This window comes from Schistocerca piceifrons, chromosome 2 (genome assembly GCF_021461385.2).
Source record: "Schistocerca piceifrons isolate TAMUIC-IGC-003096 chromosome 2, iqSchPice1.1, whole genome shotgun sequence".
NCBI classification, from domain to species: Eukaryota; Metazoa; Arthropoda; class Insecta; order Orthoptera; family Acrididae; genus Schistocerca; species Schistocerca piceifrons.
Window position 1 is genome coordinate 32,611,406 of NC_060139.1, and position 13,788 is coordinate 32,625,193.

The 13,788-nt window shown below is 40.8% G+C and overlaps 1 protein-coding gene across 7 annotated transcripts in view; it reads left to right on the plus strand.

Moving 5' to 3' along the window:
• The window catches only part of LOC124774959 (inward rectifier potassium channel 4-like), a 675,359-nt gene that overhangs the window by 187,128 nt on the left and 474,443 nt on the right, over positions 1-13,788 (plus strand). For 3 of the 7 annotated variants that reach the window (XM_047249679.1, XM_047249683.1, XM_047249680.1), the window contains exon 1: positions 2,183-2,666. The exons of 1 other annotated variant lie outside the window; for it this stretch is intronic. In XM_047249679.1, the coding sequence (XP_047105635.1) occupies positions 2,527-2,666 (140 nt within the window). In that variant the 5' untranslated portion in view covers positions 2,183-2,526. Of the gene's footprint in view, positions 1-2,107; positions 2,667-13,788 lie in introns of those variants that run through there. 3 more of the 7 variants (XM_047249677.1, XM_047249678.1, XM_047249681.1) reach the window with 2 other exon arrangements.

Genomic DNA, 13,788 nt, shown 5'->3' on the forward strand with positions numbered 1-13,788 from the left:
TGTATGTTTCGGATAGCCCAAAGCAATCACACGATCATCGAAATATTCATTCAGGAAATTGAAGACGTCGGCCGTGCGATGTGGCCGGGCACCATCTTGCATAAACCACGAGGTGTTCGCAGTGTCGTCTAAGGCAGTTTGTACCGCCACAAATTCACGAAGAATGTCCAGATAGCGTGATGCAGTAATCGTTTCGGATCTGAAAAATGGGCCAATGATTCCTTTGGAAGAAATGGCGGCCCAGACCAGTACTTTTTGAGGATGCAGGGACGATGGGACTGCAACATGGGGCTTTTCGGTTCTCCATATGCGCCAGTTCTGTTTATTGACGAAGCCGTCCAGGTAAAAATAAGCTTCGTCAGTAAACCAAATGCTGCCCACATGCATATCACCGTCATCAATCCTGTGCACTATATCGTTAGCGAATGTCTCTCGTGCAGCAATGGTAGCGGCGCTGAGGGGTTGCCGCGTTTGAATTTTGTATGGATAGAGGTGTAAACTCTGGCGCATGAGACGATACGTGGACGTTGGCGCCATTTGGACCGCAGCTGCAACACGGCGAACGGAAACCCGAGGCCGCTGTTGGATCACCTGCTGCACTAGCTGCGCGTTGCCCTCTGTGGTTGCCGTACGCGGTCGCCCTACCTTTCCAGCACGTTCCCGGTCCGTTGAAATTTTTCAAACAGATCCTTTATTGTATCGCTTTTCGGTCCTTTGGTTACATTAAACCTCCGTTGAAAACTTCGTCTTGTTGCAACAACACTGTGTTCTAGGCGGTGGAATTCCGACACCAGAAAAATCCTCTGTTCTAAGGAATAAACCATGTTGTCCACAGCACACTTGCACGTTGTGAACAGCACACGCTTACAGCAGAAAGACGACGTACAGAATGGCGCACCCACAGACTGCGTTGTCTTCTATATCTTTCACATCACTTGCAGCGCCATCTGTTGTTGAAAATTGTAACTACTGTAATTTCGAAAGTTTGTCCGCCTGAAAATGTACTGTTGTCCCAAGCATATTGCAACAAACGGTGTATTTCTATCGCTGCTCGTTTAGTTTTTATTGCCGTTTCAAATATACCGGTCATTTTTGAAACACCCTGTATATATATATATATATATATATATATATATATATATATATATATGGATGGGGGGGGGGGATTTTTATGGCTCTTGAATGGCAAATTTACCTCAGAATAATGCATCAGTAAACATGTCAGAACGTTGTGTAACAAGCGAGATGTTATTAATTAAAAGTCCGATACTGTAGTACCTGTATTGTTAAGAAGAACGATGCTTGTTCAAATGGCTCTGAGCACTATGGGACTTAACTTCTGAGGTCATCTGTCCCCTGGAACTTAGAACAACTAAAACCTAAAACCTAACTAACCTAAGGACATCACACACATCCGTGCCCGAGGCAGGATTCGAAGGTGCGACCGTAGCGGCCGCGCGGTTCCAGACTGCAGCGCCTAGAACAGCTCGGCCTGCGTGCAAGACAGGCACTACAGTATTGTATTTATCCGTCGAGACCAAGCAGCTACTTTCAATTAAGATGTCCTCCCTCGTACGGGAATTGCGTACTATGTGTACAAGTACAGGTTGTGACGCAGACACAACGATATATGGAAGTTTGATTGTGGCCGTGAGTCGTGCGCGCATGGCCAAAACTGTTAAGGCGACCGCTCGCTTAATGCGGGAAAACCGGGTTCGAGTCCCGGTACGAAACAAATTTTCGTTGTCGTTCTTCACTTATACAACGGATGGTTATTCATATTCCCAACTGCGAATACATTTCGCACCATTATAAGTCGTCGGACCCTTTCGCTGCGCCCTGCAGATGCAGCTGAACATGACGTCTTGACGGTGATGTGTACAAAAGTGATTAAATTTAAGCTTTAATCGTGGCGTCGTACTCAGCCATCAGAGAAGGCGCTCGGACTGATATCGGGGCCCGGCGCAGCCGTGGCGAAACGGCGCGTGCCCTCCGTCAGCCGCTCCTCGGTCCACCTGGCACAGCCCTGCGGCGGCGCCCCTCCCATTATGCTCCCCGTTCCCAGCCGCGACGCCTAATATTAGACGGTCAACAGTCGACCGTGCGTACCGCCGGTGGCCTGTCATGGAGCGCTTCGCGAATCCAGCCCGCCGAATGACTCGCGATATGGGTTAGGCTCGGCCGCGCCGTAACAATGCTCTACGTGGCGGCGCAACCGCACCATCGGTTGAGCTGTTTCGTGAAGCGCGTGTACGCGTGTACCATGGGCGACAGTGCTTCCAAGAACGATTATATGTGTTTGCGAATTATTGCCCGCAAGTAAGTGTTCCTTTCCCGAACGCCTTAGATGTGTATACCCACGTAGTAGCGCTGACGTGTGCTAGTGTTGAGCTCCTTGTGGTAGAAAATGCCCCTACTTGTACTCGTACGAAAAGTGTGCAGCGACATCGGCGAAGCCGGCGGTGGCAGCAACGATGAAGAAACAATAGTGTTTGAAAACGCCAGATAGTCCGCCCTGCCTTCCCAATGCCTCCACGTTCGCGTGGCTCCCTCTGTCATCCTGATGTAGAGATGAATGCCTTTCGTAGAACAGTTCTGCGGCAACCGGCGAACATTTGCTATTCACTGCTGGTACGGTCGCAAGCTCTGTTAATTCCTGTAGCGAGGTTAGTAATAGTTTTGTTACGAATTTTGTCTGTCTCTTACAGTAACCTCTTTCCAATGAGGAATTAATTTGGTTTCTGTTACTGGGATTGGCGTTAGGTTTCGAATTGAAGAAGAACGTTCCTTATACTTTCATTTTTGGGTAGCTTTACAACGTATCATACCTGGGAATTATATCTTGCTTAGAACATAAGCACTAAAACATATTAGTCTGACACGATAATTTACAAACACACACACACACACACACACACACACACATACATGCACAGAGCAGACGCGCATATCTGCAGCTCTTAGATAATATTGATATTTCCAAAACGGAAAAATTGAAACAACAATCTTAAATATATTATAAATGAATGCAACAGACAATATACTGCTTAATATTTGCGAAATAACAGTGCTACCATCTATGATGATGTATTGCGTTACAGTTTCACCAGACTTGGAAAAGCGGAAAATTTTTTAGTTATATTAAAATTTTCTACACATTTTGCTTTCTTTCGAACGTAATTGATCCGCACTGCGTGAACGATTCTGTTACACATACGACCTAAACGTTATTTCAATAACTCTTCATGAAGAATAATAGCAGATAAGTACTCTTCACTGTCTTGAATTTAGACATCTTTACCTACATTCTGATTGCGGGAAGTTGTGCGATTTGTATTGTGATAACACGCACATCGCACATCGGGAAAAACAGTGAACAACTAAAACTGCAAAAAAATCGACTTAAAGAATTCTATAAAACTTACTTTGAAATAGTGTACGCTTCCTCTTAATTTCAAGTAAGTATTTTTGGTAGTAAATAGCATTATATTCTGTGCAGCAGTGATATGGATATGTAACTCTTCATCGCGTGTGGAATGTACCAGGTTATTATTAATTAGCTCTTTGAGACGCGTCACTTCTCTTGCTTAACTAAAAGATTTTTTTTTTTTTTTTTTTTTTTTTTGTTTTCGTTATGACCCCTCATGTACTACTTATGCCACTTTTCCGCCACAAATAATATACTTTTTAAACTTGCTGTAACACAATACGACATTGGAACATCAATGAGGCAAAATCGATACATAAGTTAGAATGAAATATGAAAAATAAATTGAAATTGTTGTTCTAGTAAAATGAAAAGTGTAAATTAATATTTATGAAAATTAATACAATTTGATAAGGCACATCAATTAGGTAAAATTTAAAGAAAACTGATTACGAAAACATAGAATCGTAAATGGGCTTATATAATGTAGGATTATTTTAGGCGGGGATAAGGGGTTCAATATGAACTTTCATTACTGCAGAAATTTCCAGTGTTTTCTTATACGCTGCAACGCACGAAATTTCGTAATATTTACAAATTTCGTAATATTTACAACAGCTGTAATCGTCAAAACTGCTTTCATGGATGTGGCGCTTTTCTTGAATGACCGACGCACACCTGCCAGCAGCAACAATTTGTTCTTGCAGGGGCAAATAATGAAGTGGCCTACAGCCAAACTGACACAACAGCCCTGTAGACGACGCACTGCGAGGTAGAGGTGTGATTTTTTGTGCACTTTGGGGCACTTAAAACGTATTTTTCACTGACGTAAACTAAAAATTTCCGTTTATTGACTTGCGTCACTTTTCTTGCAGGGGTGCGATATCATACTTACTATTCCTTACACAAAAATTTATAAACGTTGTGAGCAGCAATGTACATTGTTTCCACATCATTGTCAATATATCGCCTATGTAGCGTACAGTATGATGGTAAATGAAATTCTATCTCATGAGGATAATAAAATCTGTAGCATTATTTACGCAATACCTTTCGGCTTACGTATGAAGTCGTCATTCACGATTCTTCTGGAAGTTGGAAGTATGGAGGGAACACAGAGGAGTTTATGTATTCTAACATTATTCTTCGTGGTCAAAAATCAGCCGTACTGTATGTTTTTAAACTAAAGTGGTACGTCCACAGAAAGTTTATAATTATTTTCCACTTAGTTTCTTCGTTCCGTGCATCCGTGATATCCAACCGTCTTGCCACTTTCTACTCGCACAAAAAACTCAGTAATTACCTTCCTCTTCGCTTCGTCTGCTGCATCGTATCTTTTCTCAATTCTCACTTTGTCTCCTCCTTTCTCGAATATCTGTGTTTATAATATAAATGCCTGTCAAATAATATTCCCTTACATCGCCTCCACTAGTTGTTTGGTGCATTCTGGAACATTTCCCCATACCTTCCAGTACAGTTCAATGCTACGTTTTAACACTGTAATTCGCTACCTCGCATATAATAAGTGCTGTCCCTTTCCTGATGATGACTGTAACTAGATATATGGACGGGAACTACCAGCAAGCAGATTACGAGGTACATCTTAATTACATCCAGCGAATTAGGCGGCAGAGGGCAACGAATAACAAGTCGGTTATTCTACTTAAAGGAATATAAGTTGAACTATTTTTCCGTCGTGTTGCCTATGTTGTAGACACACATCACAGGCTTTTACCAATTTTATATACCTCATTTCAGAAATCCGATGTCTGTTATGGTAGCGATTAGGAGCGTTCATGATTTTTTTATTACTTGGAACCCCAATTTCGTAATTGTCCAACATCTGTTGGCGCTAACCGCCACTCTAATAATTTCCAACATTTCCTCCATCGTTTCTTGACGTCTGACGTACCTTTGCACCTCTTCGCGAACTGTCTTACATTTAGAACTGAAAGTTGTTTTAACTTGATAATCTCACAGATTTAACAGAAATGTTGGCCGCCTTGGTTCGCGAATTCAGAATACGAATCGCTGCTGCATGTTACGTGTTCTAGCCTTTTCAACTGTACGCACATAAACATCTGTCATGACTCAGCCCAATCTCACAACAAATGCAAATACACACCCGTCTTAAACAGCAGCATTAGTATAGTGTATGCCTTAAATGAAAACCATACTACTGGCTACAGGATCTTACTTTCCGAACGCTTCAGCAATGAATTCAGTCTCCATATTTTCTCTGTCGTAGGGAATGAGCTTTTATCAAATGTGCAAGGAAAAGGAAATTGTTTAAAAACATTAAGACAAACATAATAGTAGAAGTGTCTACATATTACAAGAAATATTGTGCTGTCTTATGGAAGTGATCAAAATATCTCTGTATAATGTCTAATATTTGATAATTACTTCCTTCACATAACTCAGAAGTATGCCATGGAGAGTTCAAAGGATGGAACAGTGGAACGCACGCATGAAACAGTTTTACATTTTACAGGCAAAAGAAATTTTCTTCACTGACTGCGAAATAAATTAAGAATGTTACTAATTTCCTCGAAACCAAACCTCTCATGGAATTGAAAACATCTTGAATACTAAAATCATTTTCTTCATATGGGAGCCTATGCAGTGTATTCAGCCACTTATGCGATGCATTACTATCACAGGGAACATTTCTTGCCAGACTGAAATATGGTACTGTCAGATTACTTTAGAATAAAGGTAGTAAGGCGTATTAGGCAGATTAGATATAACTAAACAGTCTCACTACTTACCTCTTTCCCGAAAGTACTGGAAAAGTATGGTATACAACAACCACAATACACCTCTTTGCAAAAGGATCTCCCACAGAACATGCTATTTTTCAATTCACTAATCAGATCAAAAAAATTTTAAATGACGAAATATTGACAACTGATTTTGTATGTGATTTGTTAAAAGCATTTGATTGTGTAGTTCGCCTTATTCACACAAGCTCAAATTATGGCATCAGAGATATTGCTGGTAACTGGTTTTCGTCCTCTAACTAAAAAGACGCAGAGATGTTCATTAAGAAACCCAGGCAGTATGTATAGCGAAATACTGTTTTCAGAATGTAGAATAGCACTACAGGTGCCCACAGGGATCGATACTGGGTACGCTCTTGTTCTTATTATATATAACTGACATTCCATCATATATCCAAAAGGCAGAAATAGTTCTCTTTGCTGACGATGCAGGTATTATAATCAAGCATTTTCAACACTTGGAAATGCAAATAGTATTTTTGATAATTAATATTTAGTTATCTGCATATGTAATGCCACTGAATTTAGATAAAATACAGAACATAATATTCAGTACTGCACAAAACCTGACTATGAGAAATAACGCATGATGGTAAATCAATAAATGAAACTTTATAATTTCAATTTTGGGTATTTACTTGGGTAAGAACCGAAATTGAAAACGCAGATCTTCCTAAACGCAAAAGCTTTGCAGGTCTTGTGTTGCGGTAAATATCAGTTTTTTGAGTTGAAAATGTGATAAATTTGACTTACTGTTCCATTTTTCATTCTCTAATGCCTTATAGCATCATATTTGGTGTCATCGAGGAAAACGTTTTGTTGTGCAGAAGTGTGTAATAGTGTAATGAGTGCTGTGCACTCTAAAACCTTTTCTAGACAATTCCTTAAACAGTTCAGCATACTGGCACGGCCTCATTGCGCATTTATTTCTTATAAAGTTTTCATAAATACAATACTATACATAGAAGGAGAAATGATTTACATTGCTCGTCACTTAGGCTTAGTGCGGAACAGATAAGAGTGAGTTACTCACTCACGAAAACTTTACCCCTTATTCAGTGATGCATAGATTTTAATAGATAATAAAAATTAACTTCATACACAAACTGAAATGATATCTGTTTGATCATCGCTTCCAAGGAATAATTTCTCAGGGTACAGTGTGTGTGTGTGTGTGTGTGTGTGTGTGTGTGTGTGTGTGTGTGTTTTACTGGAAGTGTATTTAAGAGAGAGATTGTACATAGTTAGCTGTAGACCACTGGACGCCTGTTGCAAAATTAGTATAACTTAAGGTATTGCGTGTATGCTCAGCATGTTATATTTCTCTGCGACAATTTGTACTGTTATTGTATACTGACTCGCTTCATATCATAGCGAGGAGTAGTAATTATGATCCATGAAACAGGCTGATAACTAATTATTCTATGTACCGGTAAATCTACATACACGTCATTACTCTACTCACAACCTTAAGGTGCGTGTGGGGAAGGTACTTAATGTACTACTGTCACTTTCCTCCTTTACCATTCCAGTTGCGAATGATCCGCAGAGAGAAAACGACTGCCGGTGACCTCTGTGTATACTCAGGCACACCAGTTATATCATCATGTCCTCATGGCCTTTCCGTTGACTCTTATACGGACACACGCTCTCTGAATTTTAACAGTGAACAACGTCTGGTATGCACAAAACTTCCCTTGTAGCATCTCCCACTGGATGAGCTACTCCGTTACGCGTTCGAGACTACCAAAAAATCCTGTGATGAAACGCGCATCTAATTTTTTCGATCTTCTCTATTTCCTCTCTCAGTCCTATCTGATAAGGACCCCAGACTGAGGGAGCAATATTCAAGTATTGGCCGAACGGTAATTTTGTAACATACCTGCTTCGTGGCTGGACTACACTTCCTAAGGATTCTTCCAATGAATCTGTCATCTTCCTTCCCTGCAACTAACTTGATATGACAATTCCACTTTAAATCACTCCGTACCCATAATCCCGGATATTTAGTGAATGTGAGTGTTTCCACTGACTGTTAGGCAAAGTTGTAGTCAAATAATGATGCATCTTCTCGCCTGTTTGTGCTAAATACGTTACATCCTTTTACGTTGAGAGTCAATTGCCGGTCTCTGCACCAGAGGCCATCCACTGCAGATTTTCGAGCATTTCGTAGCGGTTTCTCTACATGCAACATCATCAGCGAGCAGACTCCTGGAGCTTCCTACATTAAAACCTACATCATTTATGTACTCGTTTATGGTCCTATATCACTCCCTCGGGGTACGGCCAGAGATATTTTACGTCAATAGTTTTTCCTTCCCGTTAAGAGTGACACGTTAAATACTGTTTGATAGGAATTCTTCAGTCCAGTCACTAAGCATATAAACACAAGTTGGTGTCTCACTAATTGTGTTTAATAAAAAGTAGAGCAAGGAGTTTGTCATTACGTTGGTTCATTTGTCTCGCATAAAAATTTCTCTTGTACCTAATAATACACAGACATAGTTCCCAATTATGGTTACGAGTTTCTTAGAAACATGCCGTTTCTAATCTAAAGAAAATTCTTAGATTTTGTACGATGAACTATATTTTATTAAGACTACCATTAATGTATATCAACTGTTCGCGCAATACGGAAACCCAAAATAATTCACAATTGGTTTAATATGCGATATCTAAACTATTTTTTCAACAAATTATTCGCAAAAGGACTATTTTTTGCGTTTTTGGAATATTTTTTAACTTTGTTTATGTGCTAGGTTTTGGAACAACTAACCTATCTTCTTTAAATAAAGGTACGATATGGTTTCTCAATGACATTTTAGAAGTGGTGTATAGGTTTTAGACGAACGCTAAAAAATAAATATGCTATCAAGTAACACAACAATAAAATCCCTCGACGTCTTATTAAATAGAGATGACTTATAAAACAGCTAACGTTACGTGGTATACCCTTAAAGGGACTCTAGCAATCCGGACAATTGGAATCAATGGTAGGCCTGTACATGTTGCTGTAATCTGCCTCTACATCTTTGCTCCGCAAGTCATTTTACGGTTTGTGGCGGAGAGTATGTCTTCTATCATTGCCTGTTTTCACCTTCCCTGTTCGATTCGTGAATGGCGCATGGGAATAACGGTTGTTGGTAAAGCTCCGCATTAGATCTAATTTCTCGAATTATCGAATTTTTAGTATTAAATCTCTCCGTGATGTACGAGGGTATACTGAAAGTTAACGCCTCCGAATTTTGTAGGTAGAACACATAAAGCTCTTGCAGTTAAACAAACGTTATTTACTTTCTATATATGTATTCTTCATGTCTACATATTTGCAGCATCCCACTGCCACAACAGGGCTCCGAACCGTGGCGTGAAACATGGCGGTGTGTGACGCAACCATGTCGGTGCGTGAGAAACAGCGTGGTCTAATCGAGTGTCGAATTCTAGGAGTTCGTCCACACATGTAGTATCCTCACCTTCTTCATGGCAACGCCAGACCACTCACAAACTCTGCAACATCTGCAACAACCCGACGTATTGGGTTAACTGCAACCGATCATTCTCCATTCAGTCCCGACTTGACCCCATCTGATTTTCATCTGTTTCCAAAACTTAAAGAACTGCTTCGAAGACTTTCTCTGATAGTGATGGAGCGGTGCATTTAGACGTGACACGGTGGTTCCGTCAAACAGTCCTCAGCGACGGTAACAGAAAATGATCTCTCGTTGAGAGAAACGATTTCGTCGTCAAGGCGACTATGTTGAGAAATCAATTTGTAGACATGAAGAGTAAAGTGTAGCTTCGAAAGCTGCAAGTGTTTTTACATTTAAAAAATCGGAAGAATTACTTTCCAACACGCCCTCTTACAATGTCTCTGCTCTAGCGTCTTCCACTGGAGTTTGTAGACCATCTCCGTACTGCTTTCATGCAGAGTGAACGATCGTGTAAAGAAACGCGCAGCTTTCCATTAGTGTCTATCTCTCCAGTAAGTACAACCTGGTAAGGGTCTCATGCTGATGAGAAATACTCGGGAATCGATGGAAAAGTGTTTTATAAGCCAATACTTTCGTGGATGAAGTTGAAGCAATCGACGAAAGATTATGCTAACACACAAGAACGTATTTTGCGTTACTGCATGTTATACGTTGGGTTCAGTTCAAACGCAGTAAGAAAAAGTAAGTTATATCATAGACAGCACTTTTTATCAGTACATGTCTAACTATTTGTTGCATGCATGTACTGCACAGAAGAGATAAAGTGATCAGGTTAATCCTTAGTAAATTGTGGGTTAGCGTTTTGTTCCGCCGACACCTTGATTTCCTTAAAATTCTTTCTGTGAATCTCAGCCTCACATCTTATTTTCCTTCTATTTATTTTATACGCTCTTCCACTTTAGGTCGCTCCGGATGGTTACTGGCAGGTATTTTAGGGTACTTACTGTCACCAGTAATTTGTCGCCAATAGTGTAATCGTACAGAAATGAACGTTTTCGCCTGTTTATGCTCAGTATGTTACATTTATTTCCGTTCAGTCTCAACTGCTACTCCTTGTGCTAATCACTAATCCTCTGCAACTCATTCTGCAGTTCTCTGCAGCCTTCTGGCGTTGCTGTCTTCGTACAAACATCATCAGCTGCAAACATCCTTATGGCGCCTCCGATGTTGTCCACTAGATAATTTATAAACACTGCGTAACAAAAGAAGTGAAGCAACCAGCAGGGAGAGGAGCAAATGATACGATACGTCACGGATTAGAGGGTAAGCGATGTATTTCAGTGATTACAAACCCGGGTCAAATTTACAAAGGACTTGTAGGTATACAGATATCGGTCATGTAGCTGACGGATCAAATGGTTGAAATGGCTCTGAGCAGTATGGGACTTAACTTCTGAGGTCATCAGTCCCCTAGAACTTAGAACTACTTAAACCTAACTAAGCTAAGGACATCTCACGAATCCATTCCCGAGGCAGGATTAGAACCTGCGACCGTAGCGGTCGCGCGGTTCCAGATTGTAGCGCCTAGAACCCCTCGGCCACCGCGGCCGGCAGCTGACGGATCGAATATATCCTTAGGGTTCTTTGCTATAACGCAGCTCCATCGCTGACGGTAATGCCTCATTGTTCTAGAAGGGACAGATTGGTGCCAAGAGATCGTTTGGCGCGAAGGAACGAGTAGCGCCAGAACCATCACGAGAGTAGGACGCGTATGCTTAAGAGAAAAGCGCTAGTGGTGAAAATAATTATTTTCAAGCACAGGATCAATTTCGTATCTTGGTAGTTATTATATAACTGAAAGGTGACCCTACCGTAAGGAATCGGCAATGCTAAACTCATATAGGCTCATGACGAATGAGTGTAATGGTGTAAAGTGAGTGCGATCAGAACAAGTAGGGGCGTAATATTTGAAATTAAAGTGAAATAAATTGACTGTGTCGTATGAAAGTGTTCACCTATTGCAATCTCTTCATTATTAGTAGACTGTCTTCGAAGGGACTGAGTTATAGGTGTAGGTGAATATATAGGGCGTGCGTCGTAGGCACACGGTCAGAACTTCAGTTTTCGCCCCCGTAGCACGGGAGTCAGTTTACCCTCCAAAACTGGCTTCTTATGAATGTCAGACGCTAAATTTTCCAACCAAATATCAAGTATAAATAAAACGGGCGGCGCCTTAAAAACTTGGCTATATGAGTATCGCTTTAAGTAAGACGTTGCAACTCCTCTAGCCTCCATGCATGCACCGATTCACCACTGAACATAATGTGACTTATAACGGATCTTTTACGCTGGGATAAATTTATTTTATTTTTTGTTAGATGTTTTCGTTAAATAGCTAAATAAATTGTAATTAGGAATAATTTAATTAATCAGAGTAAAAAAGATAAAGCCAAAGAGATGTTCATTGGGCGGACATTGTCGTAATGTAACGTCATTGCGTTGTTCGGTTGTCAAAACAAGTCGTTTGTGTTCCGTTCTGCTGTTCGGTCGTGCGCGTATCTGAAAGGAATTAATTCGGGGACTACAATAAACTTTCGCATAATAGTTACGATTAGGTGTTCCGACAAAAGGGGTTAACGTCAGTGTTAATTTGAATTGTGGGCGACAGGATTAGTTTTGACAGATACGTGAAAACGGACGTAACGAAAGTTGTTCGCATATCATCCTTGAACGTGACTTTTATGTAATTAACGATTGCGAACTCATTAAAAGCTATTATCTCATGATTAGGATCAATCCCTCTTTCCTCCTAGATAGTGATCATTTATTAACATTTACGTCATAAGAAAAAGGATTAATAATAAAAGTGACGTTAAATGACAATTACGTGTTATTCCGTTAGTGTGGAACCGACGTAATATCTCAGATATGACGTTGATATATAATTTGTGTTAAATACTGAACTGAGATAGGAAGTAAATTGAAATTAGTGAACATTTGATGCTGAGACTATAGAAGCAGAAGCGCTTAAGGTTTCTCTTCTCTAAAATGGCAAAACAGGTACGAACTATAACTCAATAATCGATAGTATGTATTGCAAAGACATTAGCATTTCATACTTATTTTGACGACGCGCTGTTAAACAAAGGAATGTTGAGTCTCTGTACGAGTAATAAAGCTAAATCCAAAAACATAATTAATATCGGCGAACTCCGCTTTAGCAAACTGTATTGCGTGTCGTCATCGGGCAATAACTGCTCAACCCTGGAGACTTGTGTGGTGAAATTAGAAGTCGGGCATATAAAACAAACTTAAAAATGCATTCAAGCTACAGTGGAGTCGGCGCACAACACGACATGGGTAGTTATAGACGCCATTCATCATCGGTCCCATCATCACTCGGAACGCAGCTGTTTTGTCGTGTTAACGGCAGTCTACGTATGAGATGCTGCTGGTCTCTGAGTTAACGGGCAGGATGATACAGAAAGCTTGCAGGGATTCCGGTCTCGGATGGCAGATGCAGAGATGTAGGAGTTACAATATGTTTGGCGCCCAACTGGGCGATCCTCCCATTTGGCGGTTGGACGTGGTCGACCGGAAACTAGACGACAAGTATGACTGCCCTCACTTTCCCATGCAGTCCAGCATCAGGCAACTCTCACATCTAAATCCCACAAAAATCTGGATATTGGACGATTCTACGAGCAGCCCAAATGAAGACAAAATAAGGCCCCTTTCACACTGTTGTATACTGATAACGCTCTCTCACACGGGTACGGGGCATCTCCATCACTTTCACAGTGATCGCGCAACATCTGACGCTGTTAGCGGCCATTAGATGCCCTACCAGGCGTGGTAAGTATTCGGTGGCCATTTACCTCTCACAGAGAACCGTAGCTCTAATTATTTACAAGCCAGCAGATGCTGTGTGCGTGTCGTGAGCGTACTTCATGCTTTTTTTAGGTAACATACAGGGTGGTCATAAGGTCTCAATCTATTTCTACGAAATAATGGATGCATTTACATAATACGCATATATGTTTATTGTTAGTCTATGTATTCATTTTTATTGCTGTTCAGCGTGACCTCTGTCCACCTCGAAGAGTTACTCTCCCAGTTTAAAAGCAGATGTGAATACGTTCTGAAG